This window comes from Mesoplodon densirostris, chromosome 10 (assembly GCF_025265405.1).
Source record: "Mesoplodon densirostris isolate mMesDen1 chromosome 10, mMesDen1 primary haplotype, whole genome shotgun sequence".
Classification (NCBI taxonomy): domain Eukaryota; kingdom Metazoa; phylum Chordata; class Mammalia; order Artiodactyla; family Ziphiidae; genus Mesoplodon; species Mesoplodon densirostris.
This window is the reverse complement of record NC_082670.1, coordinates 68114163-68139965: the sequence shown is the minus strand read 5'-3', so window position 1 is coordinate 68139965 and position 25803 is coordinate 68114163. Positions and strand designations below refer to the sequence as shown.

General features: G+C 48.8%; 1 protein-coding gene across 4 annotated transcripts in view; it reads left to right on the top strand.

Moving 5' to 3' along the window:
- The window catches only part of SLC6A20 (solute carrier family 6 member 20), a 50540-nt gene that overhangs the window by 19031 nt on the left and 5706 nt on the right, over window positions 1-25803 (top strand). The window contains exons 2-7 of one of the 4 annotated variants that reach the window (XM_060110852.1): window positions 4670-4810; window positions 6512-6603; window positions 9790-10017; window positions 14631-14741; window positions 15716-15957; window positions 17134-17296. In XM_060110852.1, coding sequence (XP_059966835.1) covers window positions 4670-4810; window positions 6512-6603; window positions 9790-10017; window positions 14631-14741; window positions 15716-15957; window positions 17134-17296 — 977 coding nt within the window. Of the gene's footprint in view, window positions 1-4669; window positions 4811-6511; window positions 6604-9789; window positions 10018-14630; window positions 14742-15664; window positions 15958-17133; window positions 17297-25803 lie in introns of all 4 variants that reach the window. The other 3 variants (XM_060110853.1, XM_060110855.1, XM_060110854.1) reach the window with 3 other exon arrangements.

Here is a 25803-nt window from a genome sequence, read left to right as displayed (position 1 = left end):
TACTATCATTATTCTGAATTCTTTTTCAGGTAGACTGCCTATTTCCTCTTCATTTGTTAGGTCTGGTGGGTTTTCATCTTGCTCCCTCATCTGCTGTGTGTTTTTCTGTCTTCTCATTTTGCTTATCTTACTGTGTTTGGGGGTCTACTTTTTGCAGAGGCTGCAGGTTCATAGTTCCCGTTGTTTTGGTGTCTGTCCCCAGTGGCTAAAGTTGGTTCAGTGGGTTGTGTAGGCTTCCTGGTGGAGGGTGCCTGTGTTCTGGTGGATGAGGCTGGATCTTGTCTTTCTGGTGGGCAGGTCCGCGTCTGCTGGTGTGTTTTGGGGTGTCTGTGGACTTATTATGATTTTAGGCAGCCTTTCTGCTAATGGGTGGGGTTGTGCTCTTGTCTTGCTAGTTGTTTGGCATAGGGAGTCCAGCACTGTAGCTTGCTGGTCATTGAGATAAGTTGGGTGTTTGTGTTGAGATGGAGATCTCTGGGAGATTTTCACCGTTTGATATTACGTGGAGCTCGGAGGTCTCTTTTGGACCAGTGTCCTGAAGTTGGCTCTCCCACCTCAGAGGCACAGCACTGACTCCTGGCTGCAGCACCAAGCCTTTCATCCACACGGCTCAGAATAAAAGGGAGAAAAAGTAGAAAGAAAGAAAGAGGATAAAAGAAAATAAAGTAAGGTAGAATAAAATAAAGTTATTAAAATAAAAAATTATTAAGAAAAAAAGTTTTTTTAAAGTAAAAAAAACCCCAAAAAACAAAAAAAGACGGATAGAACCCTAGGACAAATGGTGAAAGTAAAGGTATACAGACAAAATCTCACACAGAAGCATACACGTACACACTCACAAAAAAGAGGAAAAGGGGAAAAAAATAATAAATCTTGCTCTCAAAGTCCACCTCCTCAATTTGGGATGATTCGTTGTCTATTCAGTTATCCCACAGATGCAGGGTACATCGAGTTGATTGTGGAGCTTTAATCTGCTGCTTCTGAGGCTGCTGGGAGAGATTCCCCTTTCTCTTCTTTGTTCGCACAGCTCCCGGGGCTCAGCTTTGGATTTGGCCCCGCCTCTGCGTGTAGGTCGCTGGAGGACGTCTGTTCTTCGCTCAGACAGGACGGGGTTAAAGGAGCCGCTGATTCGGGGGCTCTGGCTCCCTCAGGCCGCGGGGGAGGGAGGGGCACGGAGGCGGGGCGAACATGCGTCGGCCGAGGCCGGCGTGATGTTGCGCCAGCACGAGGCGCGCCCGTGCGTTCTCCCCGGGGAAGTTGTCCCTGGATCCCGGGACCCTGGCAGTGGCTGGCAGCACAGGCTCCCGGGATGGGAGGTGTGGAGAGTGACCTGCGCTCGCACACAGGCTTCTTGGTGGCGGCAGCAGCAGCCCCAGCGTCCCACGCCCGTCTCTGGGGTCCGCGCTTTCAGCCGCGGCTCGCGCCCGTCTCTGGAGCTCCTTTAAGCAGCGCTCTGAATCCCCTCTCCTCACGCACCAGGAAACAAAGAGGGAAGGAAAAGTCTCTTGCCTCTTCGGCAGCTCCAGACTTTTCCCCGGACTCCCTGCCGGCCAGCCGTGGTGCACTAACCCCCTTCAGGCTGTGTTCACGCCGCCAGCGCTCTGACTGAAGCCCAAGCCTCAGCTCCCAGCCCCGCCCGCCCCGGCAGGTGAGCAGAGAAGCCTCTCGGGCTGGTGAGTGCCGGTCGGCACCGATCCTCTGTGTGGGAATCTCTCCGCTTTGCCCTCCGCACCCCTGTTGCTGTGCTCTCCTCCGTGGCTCCGAAGCTTCCCGCCTCCGCCACCCGCAGTCTCTGCCCGCGAAGGGGCTTCTAGTGTGTGGAAACCTTTCCTCCTTCACGGCTCCCTCCCACTGGTGCAGGTCCTGTCCCTATTCTTTTGTCTCTGTTTATTCTTTTTCCTTTTGCCCTACCCAGGTACGGGGGGAGTTTCTTGCCTTTTGGGAGGTCTGAGGTCTTCTGCCAGCATTCAGTAGGTGTTCTGTAGGAATTGTTCCACATGTAGGTGTATTTCTGATGTATCTGTGGGGAGGAAGGTGATCTCTGCGTCTTACTCTTCCGCCATCTTCCCCTAGATCTGTACGTCCTCATAACAATGTCTTTAATGAAGCACAGTTTTAAAATGAAGTCTGATATTTTATCAATATTTTCTTTCACAAATAGTGTTTTTGATGTTGTATCTAAGAAATCTTTGCCCAACCTAAGGTCAGAAGGATTTTCTCCTGTGTTTTCTTCTAGAAGTCTTAACAGTTTTAAGTTGTACATGTAGGTCTATGATCCATTTTGAGGGCTTTTTTTGGGTATAAAGTGTGATATATGGGTTGAGGTTCATTGTTTCTGCATATGGATGTTCAATATGTTTAATTTGTTGAGCATAATTTGTTGAGAAAGTGATCATAGAGCAGATCATAGAGCACTGGGACTGTGTGTGTGTTTGGATGGTTGGGCAGTGGGAGGGGTAATAGAAATTACTGAAGGGCAACACTAAGGAACCCATCTGGGCACCAGGCCTTGAATGTCCAACCTTCCCACAGGCAGTGGACCATCAAGCAGGCTCTGTGAAAGAGAAAAACCTTCCGTGGACCTTTCAAGGCCTCCTGTGGCTACTGTTTAACATCTTGGGTGAAAATAATCTTTTCTTATAACCACTGAGGGTTCGAATGCTGCTCCAGGCAGGTTGTGCCAACACAACCTATACTGATGGGCATATGGTCGGTGGGAGCCCCTGACAGCCTCGTGGACTCCTTGCTGTTGAGAGGAACCGGCTAAGATGCTGCAACACCTCCCTGCTGGGCAGGAAGGGAGCAGGGGCTGGCAGAGTCTTCAAAACAGGGTCCAGAAACGAGGGGGCAGGATTCGTTGTAGCCTTGATGTGAGCAGGGAGGACGAAGCTGGGAGCGCGGAGGTTGGTGATGTGGGGCCCGCTCTCCCGAGCACACGCCGGCACCTTTCTCTCCATCGTGAGAGGGCCTTGCAGAGGCTCTGCTTGGCCTCGGTGGCAGCCATTCTCATTCTGGGATTTCTGTCCCGAGGAAATAATCAAACACGTGGACCAGGCTTTGTTTAGGACGGCAGAAAACTGGCAACAGCCCAAGTGCCCAAGGACTGATGTGATGAAAGAAATTCTAGGCTCATTCTCCCAGTGGAATGTTGTGCAGCTTCTTAAGGGGTGATGGGAAGGTACACAGTGTGGTCGAGAGACTGACGGTGAGATCCTGTCGGGAGAGAGAAGTGGGTTATAGGACAACACATATGTACAATGGAGACATTTTTGTAAATATTAGACGTTCCTGTGAACATACGTATTGTGTTGTTTACCTTAATACTTCCAGAGCCAGTTCCTTCTGTAACCAGCCTTTAATCCCTGCAGCTGTAGAGTCAGGGTTTTCTTTTAATCCGAAGTCCTGCCCTCCTCTCCCAGTGAACCTTTTTTCAGGTCCACTGCCAAGGAGCTAGGAGCTGGGGGAAGGATGTCCGAGGGGCTGCGGAGGAGGGGGCAGGACCAGCAGGAGAAGCAGTGGGGCAGCCGGGGTGGGGGACGCCCCCACAGGCTGCCGTCCTCTGTCCATGTGTCTGGCAGTGGGGGGCCTTTTGTAGCTCCGTTCACACATCCTGGCTCCCCACTCCCACCGAGGGCCATTGTCTGCAGGTGGCCCCTTGGGAACCAGTGGGTTTAAAATTTGAACTAGTCATAATACCCTTTATTAAAATGAAACTTAGGCTGAAGGCCACTGTATACAACGGATATACATCCAACAGAGGTGCTCTGTAAAGGGAGCTGGTGGCCTGGGCTCGGTCCGTCGGGGACCTCCTTGTCTCCACACATACATAGCAAGCCCTTGCCTCATCTCTGAAGACAAAGGCCCAGAGGAGTATTCCGTGGCTCCAGACAATCATGAAGCAGCTGAAATTCCTCTGCCCAGGTGATCCCTCGTGGGCAGGGAGTAGGGCTGCTACTCTCCCATCCATCCTACACTCAGCTCAGGGCCCGGCCCAGAGGAAGCATTTAGTAAAACAGCTGTTTGGTGTAATACCTCCACCCAGATGGGGGGGCACCATCTGGGCCATGTCAAAAGCCCAAAGGAGGTGTGTGGAGGTGGGTGGCTGGCTGACTGGATTCAGAGGTGATGTTCAAAACATTTAACCACTCAGTGGTCCAGACTCTGATCAACTATTAGTTGCTACAGTAGAAATGGAATGGGGGTTTCTGGCAGAGGGGCTTCTGGGGGTTTCTGGGCAGCTGAGGCCTTGAGGAAGGCGCTCAACAGTCTTGGCATTGGTGGCAATTTACCACCCAGGATGGGCGTATTTAACGATCTTAACAACTGATGTGGCTGAATGTCATCCATGGATGGAGTGATGAATAGAAAGACAAAAGGATAGAAGGACAGCTGGATGGATGGAAAGACAGAAGAGTGGATGGAGCTGGATGGATGGAAAGACAGAAGAGTGGATGGGTGGAAGGATGGAGGATGAGTACAAAGAGAGGAAGGTGGATTCTGAGGGAAAGATAAAATACAAGAAGGAATGGAGGATGGATGGAAAGGTAGAAGGATGAATAGACCAGTGGAAAGACGGGATGGTGGATGGAAGGCCTTTTGCACAGAGGTTAGGTGGGGTCCAGAGTAAAGCCCTGGGTGATGGCCTGGTTCCGGCTCTGGACACCCACAGGTAGTTTCCTGGTGCCCTATGTCGTCATGCTCACCGTGGAGGGCGTGCCGCTCCTGTACCTGGAACTGGCAGTGGGGCAGCGCATGCGCCAGGGCAGCATCGGCGCCTGGAGGACCATCAACCCCTACCTCAGTGGTGTTGGTAAGTGGGTGCTCTCCAGTCCTCTCCCACCTGTGGACCCCCAGACTATGTTTTGGGCGGGAGAAGGTGATGGGGGGAGTCCCTTGGCAAAGCTGCTGGATCAAGGGGCAAACATGAGGCCCCAGAGAGAGCCCTTGAGTGGGGCAGGCGGAAGGCCCAGGAGGGGTGCCATAGAATGTGCGCTGAGAGGGGCCGGATTTCTTACCCACGGGACGGTGAGAGAGGGAGGATGCACACCCCCTGGGGAACTGATGCCACATTGCTTCTCTTCTCTGGGGCTCAGTTTGCTCATTTGTAACAGGGAAACAGCTGCCCCAGAAAGGAGCTGTAACTCAGTGTCCTGTCCAGCAGCCATTCTGGGAACCCGTATATCGGCTCCCTCTGTCAGCAAGCACCTGCTCTGTGCCAGGTGCTGGCCTGTCTGTGTATGTGTGTGAGCTTGTCTAATCTTCATCACAGCAGAGCGGGTGTGGGTGCCATTAACATCTCCAGTGCATGGAGGCCGAGGCACAGTGGATGGCAAAAGGGACACTGCTTTCCATCCTGCCTCCCCTGAGTTACCCTGACCCAGTGTCCGGGGTGCCTGCGGGAGATCTTTGCCCGACCTGTGCGGCCCTCGTGGGCCGGGGCTCCTCTGCTGAACTTTGACCAGCAGTGGCCACGGTCTGTTCTGCTCACCTCTCCCACCCCCCAGGCAGAAAGGGGGACAGGAAAGTGTCGGGAGCAAGGAGGATGTGAACTTGGATGTGACTTAGTCTCAGATGCAGAAGAAATGTGTCCGGTGGCCTCACACATCACCTCCAAATCGCACTGCCTCCTCATCTTGAATGGCCGTTAATATTTAACACAGAGGTGTGTGGTTTTACAATCGGCCCGCGTCATCAATCACAGAGGGCTTCTCTGAGGCAGCATTTGCTGAATAGGAAAAATACCAGATGTTGGTGCCAATCGGGGATGCTGGTGAATGTTTAACAACCAGCTCCGTGAGGTGGGGCGGGGGAGGGGAAGGCCTGGTTGTAGCATTTACTGATACCCGTGGTGTAACTACCGCCACCACGGCCACCATCAGCTTCTAAGGAGATGTCCCGGAGCCTGGGGTCGGGCAGAGCCGTGCACAGCGGCTCTTGGGGCTGGCGAGGGCCACAGCTCCAGGACACCACTGCTTCCCCGCAGGCCTGACCAGGTCAGGGGTAGCCCCCATCCCCTCCACTCCTGACACACCTCCTCACACCGTGTTCCCCGCCACTGCTGGGCAGGGTTTGGCACAAGTGACCCAGCTTCATTCAGGTAAGCCAGGGAGAGAGCAATGTTAGGTCTGGTATCAGTGACAAAGTGCTTCTCACACTAGGTGCGAATCCTAGTTGTGCCACTTAATAGCTGTGTGGTCTTGGGCAAGTGCTGTGTCTCAGTTTCCCTCTCCGCGAAGTAGACATAACATCGCATTTCACAACATCGTTGTGAGGACCTAAACACATCAAAAGAACATCACAGGCCTCGTGCCCCAGAAGATGGGGAGAGAGGTTGTGGAAGAGACTAACCCTTAGAAAGTGCTCGCAGGTGCCAGGTCACAAACCTGGTTGTGCCGTCCCAGGGCGGGCACTGCAGGCATGTCCTGGGGGCTCTGGGCGGGACCCCTGCTGCCCCGTCCAGGCAGGCGGGGTAGGGGCAGTCCTCACCTCCCTCTGCGTCCTGTCCCTGCAGGCGTGGCCAGTGTGGTGGTGTCCTTCTTCCTCTCCATGTACTACAATGTCATCAACGCCTGGGCCTTCTGGTACCTCTTCCACTCCTTCCAGGTGAGCGCACCCGAGCAGGGGTCAGAGCGGGAAAGGGGGAGGGCAACAGAGCGCCCACCGCCGGCACATGGGTGGAGCCTGGGGGCAGCAGCCTCGAGGGAGTCGGGAGCTGTCAGGAAGTGGTGCGAAGGGCTGGGGGAGGCTGGGCGCCCCCAACCAAGTGGAGGACTTCTGAGCCAGGGATCCATGGACCCCTGCTGTTGTGTGTGATGTATGTGCACATTTTGGGGGAGCAGGCCCATGGCTTTCATCGGGTTCTCTGAAGGATGTGACCCCCCCAAAAAATATTAAGAACCACTGCAGAGGGGGCCCAGGGGGAAACCTGTGGAGAGAACTGATGGGGAAGGGCTCCACCCACTGAGCATAACAGTACCGGCCTCCCTCCTCTTCCCGCTTCCTGCCTCTCATCACTTGTCCTTCTGGGTTTCTGACTCCAGGCTGGGCCCCTCCTTTTCTCTACAAAAGTTCTCCTAGAAGGACCATTGTCACCCCTGTAACACAATAGCAGCTATTCCCAAGATTAAACATTTTAAAAATGCATTTCTGATTATAACCATAGCTGATGCTCATTGTAGAAAATGTGGAAGGAAATGGAACATGTAGAGAAGAGAGGACCCTAATTCCACTCCGAGAGGTGGTCTTCATATCCAAAATGGGAACTTCCCGTCCACTGCCCATGTTCACGTCTTTTCCTCGGAGTCTGCCTTTCACTATCAGAGACCCCACTCCTGCGGCCTCCTCCCAGATAGGAAAAGAGAGGGAGGAGACAGGAGCTCACAGGGTGGATGCCTTATCCTTTGCCGCGGAGCCAAGCCTTCATGGGACAGACCCTATCTCCAAGGCCCAAAAGCTAGATGGAGCCGGTCATGGACCATGAACTGACCATAATTTGTGAGGCCAGTACCTGGAGCACTTGGGCACAGCCTTGAATCTTTGGGGCCCCAAGGAATGCTTGGGTTACTGACCTCAATAATCAGGAGTCAGCATCTATGCTCAGAAGGTGCCACATCCACACCCAACTCTGGCTTCCCAGGTCATCTCACTGGAAAATGCCCTGTGCACGTCCCTGACAGGAAGGACTCTGCCCCGAGCATAGCTGTAGCCCCTCATCCTTTCCCCGGCTCAGCCTAGAGTTCCATGAAGACTGGCCACAACCTTGCCTGTCCTCTGCCTTCTGGGTGGAGGGCAGCTCCTCTACTCTCCAGCCTGGTACCCATTTCCCTCCTCTGTGCTGGGCTGTCATGTATGGTTGGGCAGGTTGTGCACTGCACAATGCCATTCCAGTTAAGGGGTTGCCATACATGTCTCAGGCACTATATGTCTGCAGACTTAAGACAGTTTTCCAAAAGTGGAAGCAACGTGTCTTGTAACAAATCAGGATAATCTGACCATTTTCTAAAGGCAAAAATAAAGTGTCTCAAGTAAGGGAGTACATTTTCCTAACCCTCAGAAGTGTGAAAATCAGTGATTCCTGAAAATCACTTGACTATTCATTCCAGCCTTCAGAGGTCCATGGGCCTCTCCCTTATCCCCTCTGCCCTGTCGCCAGACACCTCAGTTCACTCCACGTGGCCATTCCTTGCACGAGTCCTCCTCGCTCAGCCGTCAAGCCCAAGTGTCTGTACAGGGCAGCTGGTTTCCAAGAGGGTGGAAGTAACAGTTGCAAGGCCTTGGGATGCCAAGGCCAGGAAGTCACACAGCTTCACTCCACTGCATTCTGTTGATCAGAGCAAGACACAGGTCAACCCAGGTTCACAGGGAGGGGCAGTGGATGCCACCTCTAGAGAGGAGGAATTGCTGGTGGTCGCCTTTGGAAATATTTTAGGTGGAAGCTAGAAACCAGCTCTTATATTCTAGCAGGTGAGGGGCCCCCTGTTGCTGCCAGGGGTCCTACCAGCATGGGTCCCAAGCACTTTCCAGATGACAGACCTGGGCTCCAGCTACTCACGGGCAGAGTGGCCCTGGCCCATCAGGCAGTGATGCCATTGGGGCTCATTTCTGTTTCCTGTGAAATATAGGGATTGAACCCAATGGGGTTAGACTTGCTTTTGTCAGTGGAGAGTTTTTGTCTAATGAAATCTGATCAACAGGGGGCTGGTCTTGGCAGAGCAGAGGTGGGACCCCCTAACCCCCTTCCCCCTCCAAGCCAGAATCTACCACTCGCCCCCACTCAGCTCAGAGCTCTTGGCCTTGGGTCGTGTTCATTGTACATGCACCGTTTACGCTCTTTTGTTTCTAAGTGACAGAGAGCCCTGTTCAAACTCGCGGAAGCAGAAGAGGCTCTTACTGACTCTATCTACGAAGTCCAGGAGTGGAACTGCTACAGGTGTAGCTTGACTCAGGCTCAAAGGAAGTCATCAGTGCTGGGTTGTCTCTGTCTTAGATGCAGAAGACGGCTGTGGTGGGGCTGAACTGCGTCCCCCTCTAACTTCCAAACCCAGTGCCCGTTGTAGGAAACGCCTGTCTCCACCACGAGTTAGTGAGGGCAGGACCCAAGCCTTATTCATGCTAGGACTCTCTAGGGGCTTGTGGAAATAAACAGACCACCCACATGACAGCAAGCAGAGGCTGTCTATTCAGAGCTCGTTAGCAGGAGGTCAGCACCTTCACTCGTATTTGGCAGAAACTCCAGGCAGGACAGGCAGAGGAGCGGGAAATTGTGCTAGTGGGAAACGGAAGGCTGCTGGTGTGCCCTGATTGTAGTGTGCGGCATGGAAACTGTAGCTGTGTGATTGGTTAAGGGAGTGTATTTGGCTTTTTCCACTTGGTCCTGAGTTGGAGGGAACACAAGTTTGGAAAACTGCAGCCGGTGACCGAGTCGTTTCCACTCTGGGCTGATTACTGCAGGAATTGTGGTTTGGGTTCCTGGGCCGGTGGCTGCAGAGTTCGTTTGTCAAAGATGGTCTGGCCATTGTCCCTTTGATTTGGTCTCTCAGACCCACCGTAGAGTTCGGCAGATTGGGAGTGTGGAGCCCCTCCCTGCCTGACCCCTCTGCCCCAGCCCCATCCGTGCCCGTGACAAACCCCTCAATTCCCTGTCTGCCTTCAGGGGCTTCAGCTGCCTGCCCTTTGGGGACCAGCGTCCTCTTCCAAGAGCCTCCTCTCAAGGCCACCTCCCGTCCTCCCCACCCCGACCTTTGACCTCAGCCCTCACCTCTGTGTATAACGTTTGTCTTGATCCCAAAGGATCCCCTGCCATGGTCCATGTGCCCACTGAATGGCAACCGTACGGGCTATGATGAGGAGTGCGAGAAGGCTTCCTCGACGCAGTACTTCTGGTACCGGAAAACCCTCAACATCTCGCCGTCCATCCAGGAGAGCGGGGCGGTGCAGTGGGAGCTGGCGCTGTGCCTCATCCTGGCCTGGCTCCTGGTGTACTTGTGCATCCTGCGGGGCACGGAGTCCACCGGCAAGGTGGGACAGCGGCGTGTGTGTGTGCGTGCGTGCGTGCGTGTGTGCGTGCGGTCGGCCCCGGACAATGGCGAGAGGCTGCCTCTGCAGTCGAAGGGCAGAAGCTGCGCTTGGTGGGGGGCGGGGGGGAGGGCAAGGACAGGGATGCTGGCACGAGTCACCTGCTAGTGACTCTAGAGATGGCCAGCGGTGCTCGAAGTCACAACCCTAAATCTCGAAATGAGGACCTTCCCATTTCCTAAAACGATGAGCATTTCTGTCCCAGCCTCAAACCCGTACCACCCAAGGGGTGCCAAGCAACTAAACAGAGTTCTCCTTGCTTTGAAAACTTTTCACGTTGGCAGATGTCCCCAAGACACCCTCGGCTCCCAACCCTAGCTGCATAGTGGTGCCACCTGGAGGGCTTTTAGAGCTCTGCTGTCTCAGTCCTACCGTCAGAGGTTCCAGAATGATCACTGTGAGGTTCCCCCTGAGCACTGGGATTTTAAAAGCTCTCCAGGTGATTCTGGTGTGTAGCCGAGTTTCAGAACTCAGCTTTGGTCTAAGCTGCTTTCAGTGACCCTGCAGAGCTGTCGGGCCTGATATAGAAACCTTTTCTCTTTGGTGTGTCCCCAGGTTTATACTCCTGCTGGGGCCGAGACACTTCTTTAATCTGCTCCACGTAGAAAGTTTTCCTGGAGAGTTTCCCTCATCTTCCGTCTCTCTCAAGCTGCAGCAGGCACTCTGAACCCCCAGTGTGCCCTGCTCATACTCAGTCACTCCTCTCACCCTGGGTTAGACATGCACATTGTTTCAATCTTGAGTCCTTCATGGTAGATTTCACTGTCCCACTCCCCTGAGGCTTAGAAAGGTAAAGTCCTGCCCAAGGGCACCAAGTAGTGAGGGCGGAGCCAGGCAGACCCAGCTTTGCCCCAGAAACTCCCCATCATCTCGGTTTGGTGAGCCACCTCTTGTTTGCCGACACTTTTCATGACTTAATCCCCCAGCTTTTCCCTTCTGAAGGTCCTAAGAGTCCACCTGTCCTCATCCTCTTGGCCATCTGAGTTGCCTTCTCCACCCCCACCATGTGTTTCTTGAGGCATCAAGACCAGAACTACACACGGTATTTTAGGTGTCCTGTGATGCCCCAGTACCATGCCTAGTAGGACATCTTCTTTTGGTTTCCGAGACCTCGTGGTGGCCAGCATCTTAGCCCTAACAACACCCCATCTCACCGCCGAGCTGAGGGACTAGTGAATCTTCCTGGGAAAAGCTTAGGGTCTGCGGCAACTCACTCTGTCCCGTCTTGAAGCTTGCCCGATAGTTTATGCTCATAAAAAAAAGTTCTTCAGTTGGTCTATGCCAGATTATCATGACCATGATCCAAAACATCCGAGGGCAATATCTGCAGACTTGGAGATTTAATGAGGCCATCCCTTTTCCAGATCATTTAGAAACTTGTTGGATGAGGACATGTCATGCCATGAAAACTTACTCATTTGTGGTGTCTATTTCCTCTGCTTAAGCCACACCTCTCTCCGTGATAGAAGTGTCCCAACAGCTCTCTTTAGTTATTTTTTAAAATTGAAGTATAGCTGATTTACAATGTTGTGTTAGTTTCTGGGGTATAGCAAAGTGATTCATTTATATATATTCTTTTTCATATTCTTTTCCATTATGGTTTATTACAGGATACTTAATATAGTTCCCTGTACTATACAGTAGGACCTTGTTGTTTACTGATCCTTTATATAATAGTTTGCAACTGCTAATCCCAAACCCCCAATCCAACCCTCCCCTGTTCTCTGTGAGTCTCTTTCTGTTTTGTAGATAAGTTCATTTGTGTCATATTTTGGATTCCACATGTAAGTGAGATCATATGGTATTTGTCCTTCTCTTTCTGACATACTTCACTTAGTATGATCATCTCTAGGTCCATCCATGCTGCAGATGGCATTATTTCATTCTTTTTATGGCTGAGTAATAGTCCATTGTTTACATATACCACATCTTCTTTACCCATTCATCTGTTGATGGACATTTAGGTTGTTTCCATGTCTTAGGTATTGCAAACAGTGCTGCTGTGAACATAGGGGTGCATGTAGCTTTTTGAATTATGATTTTGTCTGGATATATGCCCAGGAGTGGGGTTGCTGGATCACATGGCAACTCTATTTTTAGTTTTCTGAGGAACTTCCACACTAGTTTTCCATAGTGGCTGCACCAACTTACATTCCCACCAACAGTGTAGGAGGGTTCCCTTTTCTCCACACCCTCTCCAACATTTGTTATTTGTAGCCTTTTTTTTTTTTTTTTTTTTTTTTGCGGTACGCGGGCCTCTCACTGTTGTGGCCTCTCCCGTTGCGGAGCACAGGCTCTGGACACGCAGGCTCCGCGGCCATGGCTCACGGGCCTAGCCGGTCCGTGACATGTGGGATCTTCCCGGACCGGGGCACGAACCCGTGTCCCCTGCATCGGCAGGCGGACTCTCAACCACTGCGCCACCAGGGAAGCCCTGTTATTTGTAGACTTTTTAATGGTGGCCATTCTGACCAGTGTGAGGTGGTACCTCATTGCAGTTTTGATTTGCATTTCTCTAATGATTAGCAATGTTGAGCATCTTTTCATGTGCCTATTGGCCATCTGTATGTCTTCTTTGGAGAAATGTCTATTTAGATCTTCTGCCCATTTTTGGATTGGGTTGTGTTTTGTTGTTGTTGTTGAGTTGTATGAGCTCCAACAGCTCTATTTACGGGAATTAATTTTGTTAAAGACTGTGTGCCATATCCTGGCCTTCTCTGTTGGAATCTGCTTTTTACCCCTCCAAGACTTTTTTTTCAGATTATTTAGAAATGGTTTTTCCCAATAGTTCAGGCTGGATCATGTGTCCAGAAATCCTGCCAGCTTCCCTGATGGGGGAGAAGCGAGCCAGCCTGGTCTTGACTCCAGAGAGCCTTCCGGGAAACTTGTTCACCTGAGGGGAAGCGGGGAGATTCCAAGGGCTTGCTCTAAGTGTCCTCTAAGTGTCCAGTGGTTACGGACATTTGTCACCTGTCCCCTGTTGTCTCTTGATTTCCTTCAGCTCACTGGCCGGATGCCCTCTCTTTCCACCTATCCATTTCCACCTCAGACCCGGTTTATCTTCTTGTAATCTCAGGTGGATTTATTACTCATCTCAAGTTCAGTGTTTTCAGTTAAGAAGCAGTTATAGAAGACACACCCCACTTGTGCCTGCCATTCCCAGGGTGAGAGGGGACACAGCACCACTCTGGTGACCTTGGAAGTTCATGGGAAGACGGGTGCCACACCTCAGTGGGAGTGGAGGGCCGGGTGCAACTCAGGCTCATCTGGACTTGGGTCACCAGCTGTATTTCTCATAGGAGGATGTAAACATTAAGGGAACTGCTCTCACCAAGAACAAACAAACAAAAAAACTTGCAAAGTATTTCATTGCTTTATATATGGGGCTCTTGTGCACATACAAGTTGATATACAGAAAAAAAATTCCAGTCCTGGATGGACATCCATGCACTTGAAGGTCCCTATTGTAAGGCTTTGTAAAAGTTAAAATTAGGCTACTTCTTTTTTTTTTTTTTTTTTTTTGCCGTACGCGGGCCTCTCACTGTTGTGGCCTCTCCCGTTGCGGAGCATAGGCTCCGGACGCGCAGGCTCAGCGGCCATGGCTCACGGGCCCAGCCGCTCCGCGGCATGTGGGATCCTCCCAGACCGGGGCACGAACCCGTATCCCCTGCATCGGCAGGCGGACTCTCAACCACTGCGCCACCAGGGAGGCCCTAGGCTACTTCTAAATCCACCATGATAACCAAAGATAAAACATCATTGAACGCATGACGTATGTCAGCAGGGAAAGGTTTTGGTTCACAAAAAATTCCATTGATGTGCAATTTTAAAGCCTCTGGAAGTGAAGCCTTTCAGAAAAAAATCACTGAATTTCTATTATATTTATTATAGGAACACCAGTGTCAAGACTTTTCCTTTATGGCACCCATGGCTAAGCTTCTCTCAGGCTCCAGTCCTGGGGATACCTGACCTTCCTCCAAGCTCTTGGACTTTTTTTTTCCTTTCAGAGAGAATATAAATCTTGTAAGTGATTGTGCTTCCTGCTCTGCTTGGGCCATGAGGAAGCTCAGAGATCAATCTGGCTCAGAAACTGGGTAGCACCTCACACACCTATTCTGTGGGCTGCCTTTTCCTTTGGAATTATCTTACTGGATTGCCCACATTTTCTTTTTACACAGATATCTTTATCTAGCAGTTTAAAAATGTTCATGTGATGATGTATTTTTGTGGGCTGCCTCAAATCCTTTCTGGAAGAAGTCTGGGTTGAAGGGGGGAGGGGGGAGGACAGAGGTCTCTAGGACCTGTTCCCTCTTCTCCACTAAATAAGAGATTTCCTGGTGGTCACACACACGTGGGCATCCACATCCCGCCACCCAGTTTCCCAAACTCGGAACCTGTGCCTGACCAAGAATCTCGATACCTATCCAGCTATCAGTAGCCCAAACAGCCAAGACAGTGCCATGGTGTTTCGTGGGGATGGCGGGTCTGCCCTGGGCAAAAGGGCCCTGTAGTCACTGCATCTCCAGGAGGCTGACCCTGCCCTCTGGTGCCCGCAGGTGGTGTACTTCACTGCGTTGCTGCCCTACTGCGTGCTCATCGTCTACCTGGTCAGGGGCCTCACGCTCCACGGAGCCACCAACGGCCTGGCATACATGTTCACTCCCAAGGTATGGACTGGAGGGGAGGGGTCCCGAGGGCACCCCCATTCATCCTGCCACCTTCCAGGGTGGGTGGAAGGGGGAAGACCAAGGGTGGGGGGAACAGTAGTGGACCCGGGGAAGGTGGGTGTGAGCCCGCCAGGCAGTGGAGGGGCGTGGATTCCGTCCTCAGACAGGCAGCCCCTATGCCCTGCTGATTCTGGGGCATCACATCTTCCGTCCACTCTCCTGTTCGTCCTCACTGCCCCCAACCGACTGCTACCCCAGCCCCACATCTGGCCTTCACCCCAGTCTCACCCCAAACCCTCCCTCCAGCCTGTGGACCAAGTTGTGTGCCAGGAGCGTCACGCCACTCAGCTCTCCCTCCTGCTCGCACCTCCATGCACCTTGCTCCCGACGGGTGCATCCGTACTCCGCAGGGCTCTCCGTGATCCAGTCCCAGGCACCCCGCTCCCCGGTCACCCCATAGCTGATGCTAATCAAGGGAGGCCACCATTGCCTTTGGGGCAGGACGAGTTCTTCATTTAGCAAATCTGGTCCCTGGAAACAAAATGACTTTGGCAGCACCCTGCCATTAGTGCCCCCATCAACATTCCAAATGCCCCTAACATTAGTGCTGCGGCACAACCCAGACGTAGACACCAGCACCGCCGTTTCTGGAGGCCCAGACCCGTGCAGTGCCTGGGTCATGGATCAGGGCTCAATACCTTTAAAAGCTATTTTACCCTACACTTTTCAATTGCACACCTCCTGCGGGTGAGAGGCAGTGGAGGGTAGGACATGAGGATGCGTTTTATCTGCTGAGGACCGGGCTGGGCACGCATGGGGCCAGGAGAGCTGGGTTCGGGCCCCAGGCCTGCCTCTGGCTGGCTGTGTGCCACGGGCAAGTTCCTTCCCCTCTCTGGGCCTCCTGCCCCCTGCTCATCTGAGAGTCTGGGATTCCCACCCGGGGTTCTCCAGCCCTGTCCCTGCTGGCTTTCCAGATGGAGCAGCTGGCCAACCCCAAGGCCTGGATCAACGCAGCCACCCAGATCTTCTTCTCGCTCGGCTTGGGGTTCGGCAGCCTCATCGCCTTCGCCAGCTACAACGAGCCCTCCAACAACTGCCAGAAGCACGCCATCATCGTGTCCATCATCAACAGCTCCACCTCCATCTTTGCCAGCGTCGTCGCCTTCTCCATCTATGGCTTCAAGGCCACCTTCAACTACGAAAGCTGCTTGAACAAGTAAGCCTGGTGGGCCATCTGGTGGGCCCCAGGCCTCAAGGGGGGGCAGTGAGCCTCCAAAGGCCCGAGCTGAAAGGGTCCCTGGGAGGAGGCAGATACCAGAAGTCAAGGGGTGCGGGGCAAAGGGCACAGGCTTTGCTGTCCTCAATCCAGGGTTCAAATCAGAACCACCAGCAGCTGATGAGCATAAGGCAAGTCGGCGTCTGCCTGAAGGGATGAGGGCAGTTTTGTGTATTCAAAGCACTTAGCACCAATAGGGCATTCAGCAGATAAACCTTAGTTTCTTTTACCCCGTCTCCCCACCTCAGAAGTAACCAAGAGCTCTCCAGCTGAGCCATGGAGATTGCAGGATCTACTTTCTGCTGCCCCTTACCCAAAATATAAGAACGTCATCCAGAAGGTATGCTGTCCAATACAGTAGTCACTAGCCACAAGGGGCTAGTGTAAACATTTAAATGTAAATTGATTTAAAATGAACTAAAATTTGGGGGACTTCCCTGGTGGTGCAGTGGTTGAGAATCTGCCTGCCAATGCAGGGGACACGGGTTCGAGCCCTGGTCCGGGAAGATCCCAAATGCCACAGAGCAACTAAGCCTGTGCACCACAACTACTGAGCCTGCAATCTAGAGCCCACGAGCCACAACTACTGAAGCCTGCGCAACGAAGAGTAGCCCCCACTCACCACAACTAGAGAAAGTCCGCGTGGAGCAGTGAAGACCTAGTGCAGCCCAAAATAAATGTTTAAAAAATTAACTAAAATTTTAAATTGATTTAAATTTTGATTTAAATTGGTTTCCATTTCAATGTAAATTCTTTTAAATCAGTTCCTCAGTTGCACTAGCCTCATTCGAGTACTCACTCAGTTGCCACATGTGGCTAGTGGGTACCATATTGGACAGCACTGATGGAGAACATTCCAGTCATCACAGGAAGTTCTGTCAGACAGTGTTGGTCCAGAGGTTAAAATAGCCCAGCTGCGTGGGTTTGGTTCCTTTGATCATCACTGTTCCTATCTGAGGCTTCTTCAAAGCCGTTCACAATCACTCTGCCCTTTAAAAGCTCACCAGTCAACAGACTCCCTTTGTTGGAGCACCTCACCTAATCAGAAGAGGCAGAGTGTTTGGTGACAGCTGCCTTTGTAATCAGCAAAGGTCAAACAGCTGTTCTGCTCTGCAGGGTGATTCTGCTGCTGACCAATTCTTTCGACCTTGAGGATGGCTTTTTGACAGTCAGCAACCTGGAGGAGGTGAAAAGTTACCTGGCGTCTGCCTACCCCAGCAAGTACAGCGAGGTGTTCCCACAGATTAAAAACTGCAGCTTGGAATCAGAGCTGGAAACGGTAAGGTGCTGGCAAGGTCTCGGCTTGCTTCGCCCCACACGCTTCACAGGGCCCTATGGGGGCTGCTCTAGAGAAAATGCAACTTGAGGGGTATGCACATCCCGTGAAAATCAGGGAAAACTCGGGACTTCCCTGGCGGTCCAGTGGTTAAGACTCCACGCTTTCACTGCAGGGGGCACGGGTTTGATCCCTGGTCAGGGAACTAAGATCCCACATGCTGTGCGTGGTGTGAAAACAAACAAACAAAAAAACCAAAACAACAACAACAAAATATATATATGTATCTCCTTCCTTGTGCCTCTTAGAGAATGAGAACTCTGCCCACTAGTCTCCCCGAGTGCTGCACGGGAATCCCAGTCTCTACACAGTTCCTTTGGGTTCCCTGTGTCCTTTCTTCCTTTAAATTTTCTCTTTTTAAAATTTAAAAATAGAGGAATGTATAAAGAATAATATAACAAACACATCTATCCACCTCTCAGAATGAAAAATTGTAAATATTTTGTCATTTTGGGCTCATTTTTTTTATGTAAAAGAAAACATTTCAGAGATAAAGGTAAAATACCCTTTGTTACTGTCCCCAAAGCTTTCACTACTCCCCAGAGGCCAGAACCTTCACTTTGATGTCTTTATTACCCGTATATATTTATGAGTAATATTGTTGTTTTGCTTCACAGTTTTTAACTAGAAATAAGAGGTCCTGGGAGATATCTTTCTCATTCAACATTTCATTTTTGAGACTGGTCTATGGTGATACATATGGACTCCTGTTCATTCATTGTAAGAGCTACATTTTATTCCATCATTCAAATATCCTACAGTTTACTGGACCCAGGCCAGCGGCAGTGGAAGCCCAGAGTCCTAACCACTGGACAACCAGGGAATTCCCTATGGATTCCCTTACTGATAGACATTTGGGTTTTTCCAAAAAACTTTTGCTACTAAAAGCACCTTTATTTATATTTTACAGAATTATATTTGCTATGCTGGCAACTTTTTTTTTTTAACAATTGAAGTATTGTGTTACTTTCTTATATACCTCAAAGTGAGTCAGTTATACGTATATATTCTTTTTCATATTCTTCTCCGTTATGGGATATTACAGGATACTGAATATAGTTCCCTGTGCTGTAGAATACTACCTTCTGGTTTATCCATTCTATATGTATAGTTTCCATCTGCAGGTCCGAAACCCCCAGTCAAACCCTCCTCCCACCTCCCTAGGCAACCACGAGTCTATTCTCTATGTATGTGAGTCTTTTGTTCTTTCATAGATAAATTCATTTCTGTCATATTTTAGTTTTTCAAACTTTGTTAAATTTAATTTTATTTTATATTGGAGTATAGTTGATTTACACTCTTGTGTTTATTTTAGACATCCAGCAGCCTGATTCAGTTATACATAGACATAGATCTATTCTTTTTCAGATTCTTTTCCCCTATAGGTTATTAAAGGGTGTTGAGTAGAATTCCCTGTGCTATAGAGTAGGTCTTCGTTGGTATCTCTTTTATATACATTAGTGTGTATATGTTAATCCCAACCTCCCAAGTTATACCTCCTCCACCCCACTTTTCCCGTTTGTTAACTGTAAGCTTCTTTTCTAAATCTGAGAGTCTGTTTCTGTTTTGTAAATCGGTACATTTGTATCAGTTTTCAGATTCCACCTGTAAATGATGTCATATGATATTTGTCGTTATCTGTCTGACTTACTTCATTTAGTATGATCATCTCTAGGTCCATCCTTGTTGCTGCAAATGGCATTATTTCATTTTTTATGGCTGAGTAATATTCCATCGTATATATTCACCACATCTTTTCTATCCATTCCTCTGTCGATGGACATTTTGGTTGCTTCCATGTCTTGGCTATTGTAAACAGTGTGGCAATGAAGGTTGGGGTGCATGTGTCTTTCCGAATGATGGTGTTCTCTGGGATTACGCCCATGACTAGGATTGCAGGATCGTATTGTAGCTCTATTTTTAGTTTTTTAAAGAAGCTGCAGATTGTTCGCCATTGTGGCTGTCACAAATTTCCATTCCCACCAGCAGCGTGTAGGCAGCTTCCCTTTTCTCCACACCCTATTCTGCACTTATGCTTTGTGGACGTTTGCTGATGGCCAGTCTGACTGGTGCAAGATAATACCTTGTCCAAGTTTTGATTTGCATTTCTCTAATAATTAGCGATGTTGAATATCTATCCCTGTGCTTTTTTTTTTAACAGTGTGAGTAAAGCTAAACTCTTGAAATTGGCTTCCTGAAAGTCGGCCCTGTTTTGAATTCTTTTCCGTTACCTACAACAGGACATTTCTTTAGACCAGGGGTCATTTACTGCCCCGCAGGCCTTGCGAATATTAAGTGCCCATAAGCCCCCTTTTAAAGATGTTGTTATGAGAAACGGCCACAAGGCGGCAGCATTTCTTCATGCCCCACTCTGGTAACTCCGGCAACCAGAGGCTTAGAGAAAGTCGTGTTCCTGGGTTGTAAATTACATGGAAAATGCCCGAAGAAAACCCCGAGGGCTTACATCTCACCTCGTTACTTCATCCCCTCACCCCACAGACTGATCCCCAGCCCCTGCAAAAGTGCTATGCAGATGGTGCTGTGGTACGTACGGGGGGCGCCTCTAAGGAACGAGGCTAGAGGTGGGAACCCCACCACCAAACCCATGAAGACCAGGTGACTTTTCAAAGCTCTTCCTACCCAGTGGGTGCACTAGGCTTGCTTCAGCTGTAGGAGGACCTGCCTGGATCTGGAGATTGTAGTCCCATGCAGAGGGGACCAGGCACTACAGGTCCAAGGGGGGAGTTCGTTTGCCGGCACATCCTGCCCACCCAGCTCCCTCAGCCCCAGCACACTCCAGCCTTGGGACCCAATCCTGCTCAGGCTCCAGGGATGTGACACCAGCCCAGGTCACCGAGGCCTCAGAGCAATATAGTAGGCATTTTTTTCCTCATTTTTCTTTAAATTTAATTTTTACTTTCTGTTGGAGTATGGTTGATTTACAATGCTGTTTGAGTTTTACAGCAGCTTGATTTAGTTATACATGTACCTGTTCTCTTTCAGATTCTTTTCCCACATAGGTTATTACTGAGTGTTGAGTAGAGGTCCCTGTGCTCTCTAGTAGGTCCTCACTGGTTATCTATTTTTATACATATATGTATATGTGTGTGTGTGTATATATATTATATATATATATATATATATATATTAGTGTGTATGTATTAATCCCAACCTCCTAATTTCTCTCTCCCCCCTCTGCAACTTCCCTCTTTGGTAACTCTAAATTTCTTTTCTAAGGCTGTGAGTCTGTTTTTGTTTTGTCAATTACTTCATTTGTATCTGTTTTTAGATTCCATGTGTAGGTGATATCATATGATATTTGTCTTACCGTGTCTGAGTTACTGGACCTAGTGAGATCATCTCCTGATCCATCCATGTTGGTGCAAATGGCATGATTTCATTGTGTTTTCTGGCTGAGAAATAGTCCACTGTGTATATGTAGCGCATCTTGTTTATCCATTCATTCATCTCGGCGGATTTTCGGTAGTTTTGATGCCTCGGCTATCGTAAATCTTACTGCAGTGACCATTGGGGTGCATGTGTGTATTCAAAGGATGGTTTTCTCTGGGTATTTGCCCAGGAGTGGGATGGCTGGAGATTATGGGAGCTCTATTTTTTCAATTCTTAAGGACCTTCCCTACTGCTCTTCATTGTGGCTATTACCAATTTACCTTCCTCCCAACAGCATTGTTGGGTTCCCCTTTCTCCACGTCCTCTGCTGCATTTATTCTTTGGAGAATTTTTGATGATTGGTGCCAGGGGATATAACTCGTTGTCATTTTGATTTCCATTTTTCTACTCGTTGGCGACGCTGAACATCTTTTCGCGTGCTTTAAAACAAACAAAAAGACCACAACAGGGTGAGTAAAGTTAATCTCTTGAAATAGTTTTCTTGAAAGTCCGCCCTGTTTTGAGTTCTTTTTCCGTTACCTACAACAGGACATTTCTTGAGAGCAGGGATCATTTAGTGCCCCGCAGGCCTTGTGAATATTAAGTGACCATGAGCAGCGTTTTAAGGTTGTTGTTATGAGAAGCGGCCACAAGGCAGCAGCACTTCTTCATGCCCCACTCCGGTAACTCGGGCATCCACAGGCTTAGAGAAAGCCGTATTCCTGGGTTCTAAATTACATGGAAAATGCCCGAAGAAAACCCCAAGGGCCTGTGTCTGGATACTTCCCACCCCCCTCACCCTGCAGACTGATCCCCAACCCCTACAGTAGTGCTATGCTGATGGTGCCGTGGTTCGTAGGTGGGGCGTCTCTAAGGAAGGAGGCTGGAGGTGGGAACCCCACCAGCAGGAGCCGTGGAGATCTGGTGTCTTTTTACAGCTCTTTCCTCCCAGCAGGTCCACCATCCTTTGGGTGCACTAGGCTTGCTTCAGCAGTAGGAGGACCCGTCTGGATCCGGAGATTGTAGTCCCATGCAGAGGGGACTAGGCACCACAGATACAAGCGTGGGGCTCGTTTGCTGGCATATTCTCCCCAGCTCCCTCAGCCCCATGACAGCCCAGCCGTGGATCCCAAGCCTGCTCAGGCTCCAAGAATGTGACACCAGTCCTGGTCACCGAGGCCTCAGGGCAACAATATAGTCTGCATTTTTTTCCTCTTTTTTAAATTTATTTTTTGTTTTCTATTAGAGTATGGTTGATTTACAATGCTGTGTTTGAGTTTTACAGCAGCTTGATTCAGTTATACATACACAAGAACCTATTCTCTTTTGGATTATTTTCCCACATAGGTTATTACTGAGTGTTGAGTAGAAGTCCCTGTGCTCTCTAGTAGGTGCTCATTGATTATCTATTTTATAATTACATATATACATATATATTAGTGTGTATGTATTAATCCCAACCTCCTAATTTCTGTCTCCCCCCTCTGCAATTTCCCTCTTTGGTAACTCTAAATTACTTATCTTAGGCTGTGAGTCTGTTTTTGTTTTGTCAATTAGTTCATCTGTATCCTTTTTTAGATTCCACCTGTAAGTGATATCATATATTTGTCTTACTCTGACTTACTGGACTTAGTTAGATCATCTCCTGATCCATCCATGTTGCTGCAAATGGCATGATTTTGTTCTATTTTCTGGCTAATAGCCCACTGTGTACACATATGGCGTTTTCTTTATCCATTCATTCAACTCGATGGACATTTCGGTAGTTTCGATGCCTCGGCTATTGTAAGTCTTACCTCAACGACTGTTGGGGTCCATGTGTGTATTCGAAGGATGGTTTTCTACAGACATTTGCCCAGGAGTGTCATTGCTGGACCTTATGGGAGCTCTATTTTTCAATATTTAAGGACCTTCCCTACTGCTGTCCATTGTGCTGTTACCAATTTACCTTCCCACTAACGGGTTCCTTGTTCTCCAGACACTGTCCCGTATTTATTGTATGTAGACTTTTTGGGGTTTTTTGACCAGGCTGATTGTCCTTCGTACTGCTGTGAGGTGATAACTTGTAGTTTTGATTTGTATTTGTGTCATAATTATATATGTTGAACTCTTTCCTTGTGCCTTTTGGCCATATATATATATTTTTTGGAGAAATGTTGTTTTAGGTCTTTTTTTCCATTTTTTTGATTGGGTTGTCTTATTGTTGAGTTGTACATGCTGTTTGTATATCTTTGAAATTTAGCCCTTGTAGGTTGCATCATTTTGAAATATTTTCTCCTAGTCCTTAGTTGTCTTTTTGTTCATGGTCGATGTGCAAAAGCTTTATGTTTGATTGGGTCCATTGGTAGGTTTGCTTTTATTTCTGTTGCCTTGGGTCTGACCTAAGAAAATGGTATGATTTACGTCACAGAATGTTTTGCCTATGTTCTCTTCTGGGGTTTTATCGTGTCATATCTTGTATTTAAGACTTTAATCCCTTTTGAGCTTATTTTTCTGTACGGTGTGAGGGTGTGTCCTAACTTTATTTGCAGCTGTTCAGCTTCCAACACTACTTGCTGAAAAGACTGTCTTTTCTCCATTGTATATTCTTGCTTTCTTTGTTGAAGATTAATTGACTGTAGGTGTGTAGGTTTATTTCTGGCCTCTCTATTCTGTTCCATTGATCCATATGTCTGTTTTTGTGACCATGACAGTTTTCTTTACTGTAGCTTAGTAGTATTTTAAGACTGGGAGGGTTATGTCTCCTGCTGTGTTTTTTCCTCAGGATTGCTTTGGCAATTCTGGGTCTTTTTTGGTTCCATATAAAGGATTATTTGTTCTGGTCTGTGAAAAATGCCATGCATAATTTGATAAGGATCTCATTAAATTTGTAGATTGCTTTGCATAGTGTGGCCATTTTAGCAACATTATTCTAGGACTTTTTAAAAAAAATATTTGGTTGCGCCAGCTCTTACTTGAGGCAGGCAGGCTCCTTAGTTGCGGCACGTGGGCTCCTTAGTTAAGGCTCACGTGCTCCTTGGTTGCGGCATGCATGTGGGATCTAGTTCCCTGACCAGGGATAGAACCCAGGCCCCATGCATTGGGAGTGTGGAGTCTTATCCACTATGCCACCAGGGAAGTCCCTAGGACCTTTATTTTTCACATTAATTTTCAGGTCAATTTGACAAGTTCCACTGTGGGGTGGGAAATCCCTTTAACTTTTACTAGAATTGCACTGACTCTGTAATATAATTTGGGAACAATCAATATTTTTTTCAACTGTGACTTCTGATTTAGAAACAGGCTTTTTCTCATCATTCACTTACGTCTTCTTTTATATTCTGCAACTAATCTTTCTCCACGAAATCCTGGCAGATCTTTGATTACCTTTATGTCTATGAACCTTATTGTTTTGTTCCTATTGTAAATAGTGTTCATTTTCCAATTTCTACCATTGCTGGTTTTCGTTGCAAAAGAAAGCTAACGGTTTTTGTGTTGGTCTTTTATCTAGCAACCTTGATGAATTCTTATTCTCATATCTGTCTATATATTTGCTTTACTTTTCTATGTAACTCTTATGGCACCTGTGGATCCTAGGAATTTTTTTCTAGCACAGTGGAAGTGCAAATGAGAGTGGGCATGTTTGTCTAATTCCTATATTTAATGTAAATACTTCTAGAAACTGCTTCTAGAAAATGTCTCTAGAGAATGCCTTTCAAGAAGAGGGAACAGTAAAGGCCCATAGCTCTGCTTGCCAGTAAGGTACCTTGGAGTTTTTCTGGCCCTTTGATTTCATAGGTGGAGCCATTCCAGGTCATTTCATGGATGAGGTAACACTTTGTTACTCCTTCCTCCCTGCTTACACTGACCCGTGGCACGACCCTCCCTACCAGGGTGTCAGCAGATCCCCAGACTTCAGCCCCTGCCTTTAAGGCCTGGATCCTGTTCAGATGACTTCTGAGGCCTACTTGTGTTCCTGCTCTCAGTTCAAATTTCCTTTTTGTTTCTGGCACCTGGGAATTTTCCTCACTTATTTTTGAGTTTGGCTCAGCGCCCAAGAATTGTGTGGTTATTGATTTATTTAGACTTTTTTCCACTTGAATTTTTCCATGAATCTTTAACAAAGTCTAAAGTTAAACTATACCTTGATTTTCTTCCCAAACAGTACAAGGACTTTCAGACACTTTCACTCACCCCTCTTGTTTTAAATAGCTTTTATGTCCAATTCTTTTTATTTTTTTAAAGGTTAACATATATATATATATATATTTGGCTGCGTTGGGTCTTCGATGCTGTGCGTGGGGTTGCGGTGAGTGGGGGGCTACTTTTCTCTGCAGTGTGAGGGCCGGGCTTTTCATTGCCGTGGCTTTTATTGTTGCAGAGCACGGGCTCTAGGCGCGTGGGCTCAACAGTTGTGGCGCACGGGCATAGTTGCTCTGTGGCTTGTGGAATCTTCCCAGACCAGGGTTCGAACCCGTGTCCCCTGAATTGGGAGGTGGATTCTTAACCACTGAGCCATCAGGGAAGTTCCCAATTCTTTTTAAACTGATAAATTGGATGCTATTGTTATTTTATACAACAGTGTCTGTATTGACCTGCATGCTTGCTATTTTATTTGTTCACCTTTATTGCATCCCAGCTGTCTTCTGGGGGCGTGTATTATCAGTGACACTGTTTAGCACTGTCGGCTCATGGTAATAAAAAGCAGGCCACCTTTAGTAAGTTCTGTTGTTGTTTTTAAATTCTCTGCAAGTGATCACTTCCTTATGGTCTGCACCCAGGGTGGATGAATACCATTGTCCCCATTGGTATGCTGTTGAGCTGACCTATATTTTGAATCTGACAATCCAACATCTGCCATTCCAGGGGAAGGGTGCTGAAATCTTAGTTCTTCTTCCTGCTGACTCTTCACTCACAGTGGCATGTTTTCTGGTCAGTTTATAAATCTCGGGTTGCATGCTCACTGCTTGATCATCTCTGGTGGTCTTATAGGTAACCCAATTCAGACCTGCAATGGAAGCTTTCCCCGGAGTTTGCTTCTGCTGCTTCTGCTACTGGCAGCCAGGGGGTGCTCCCCCCAC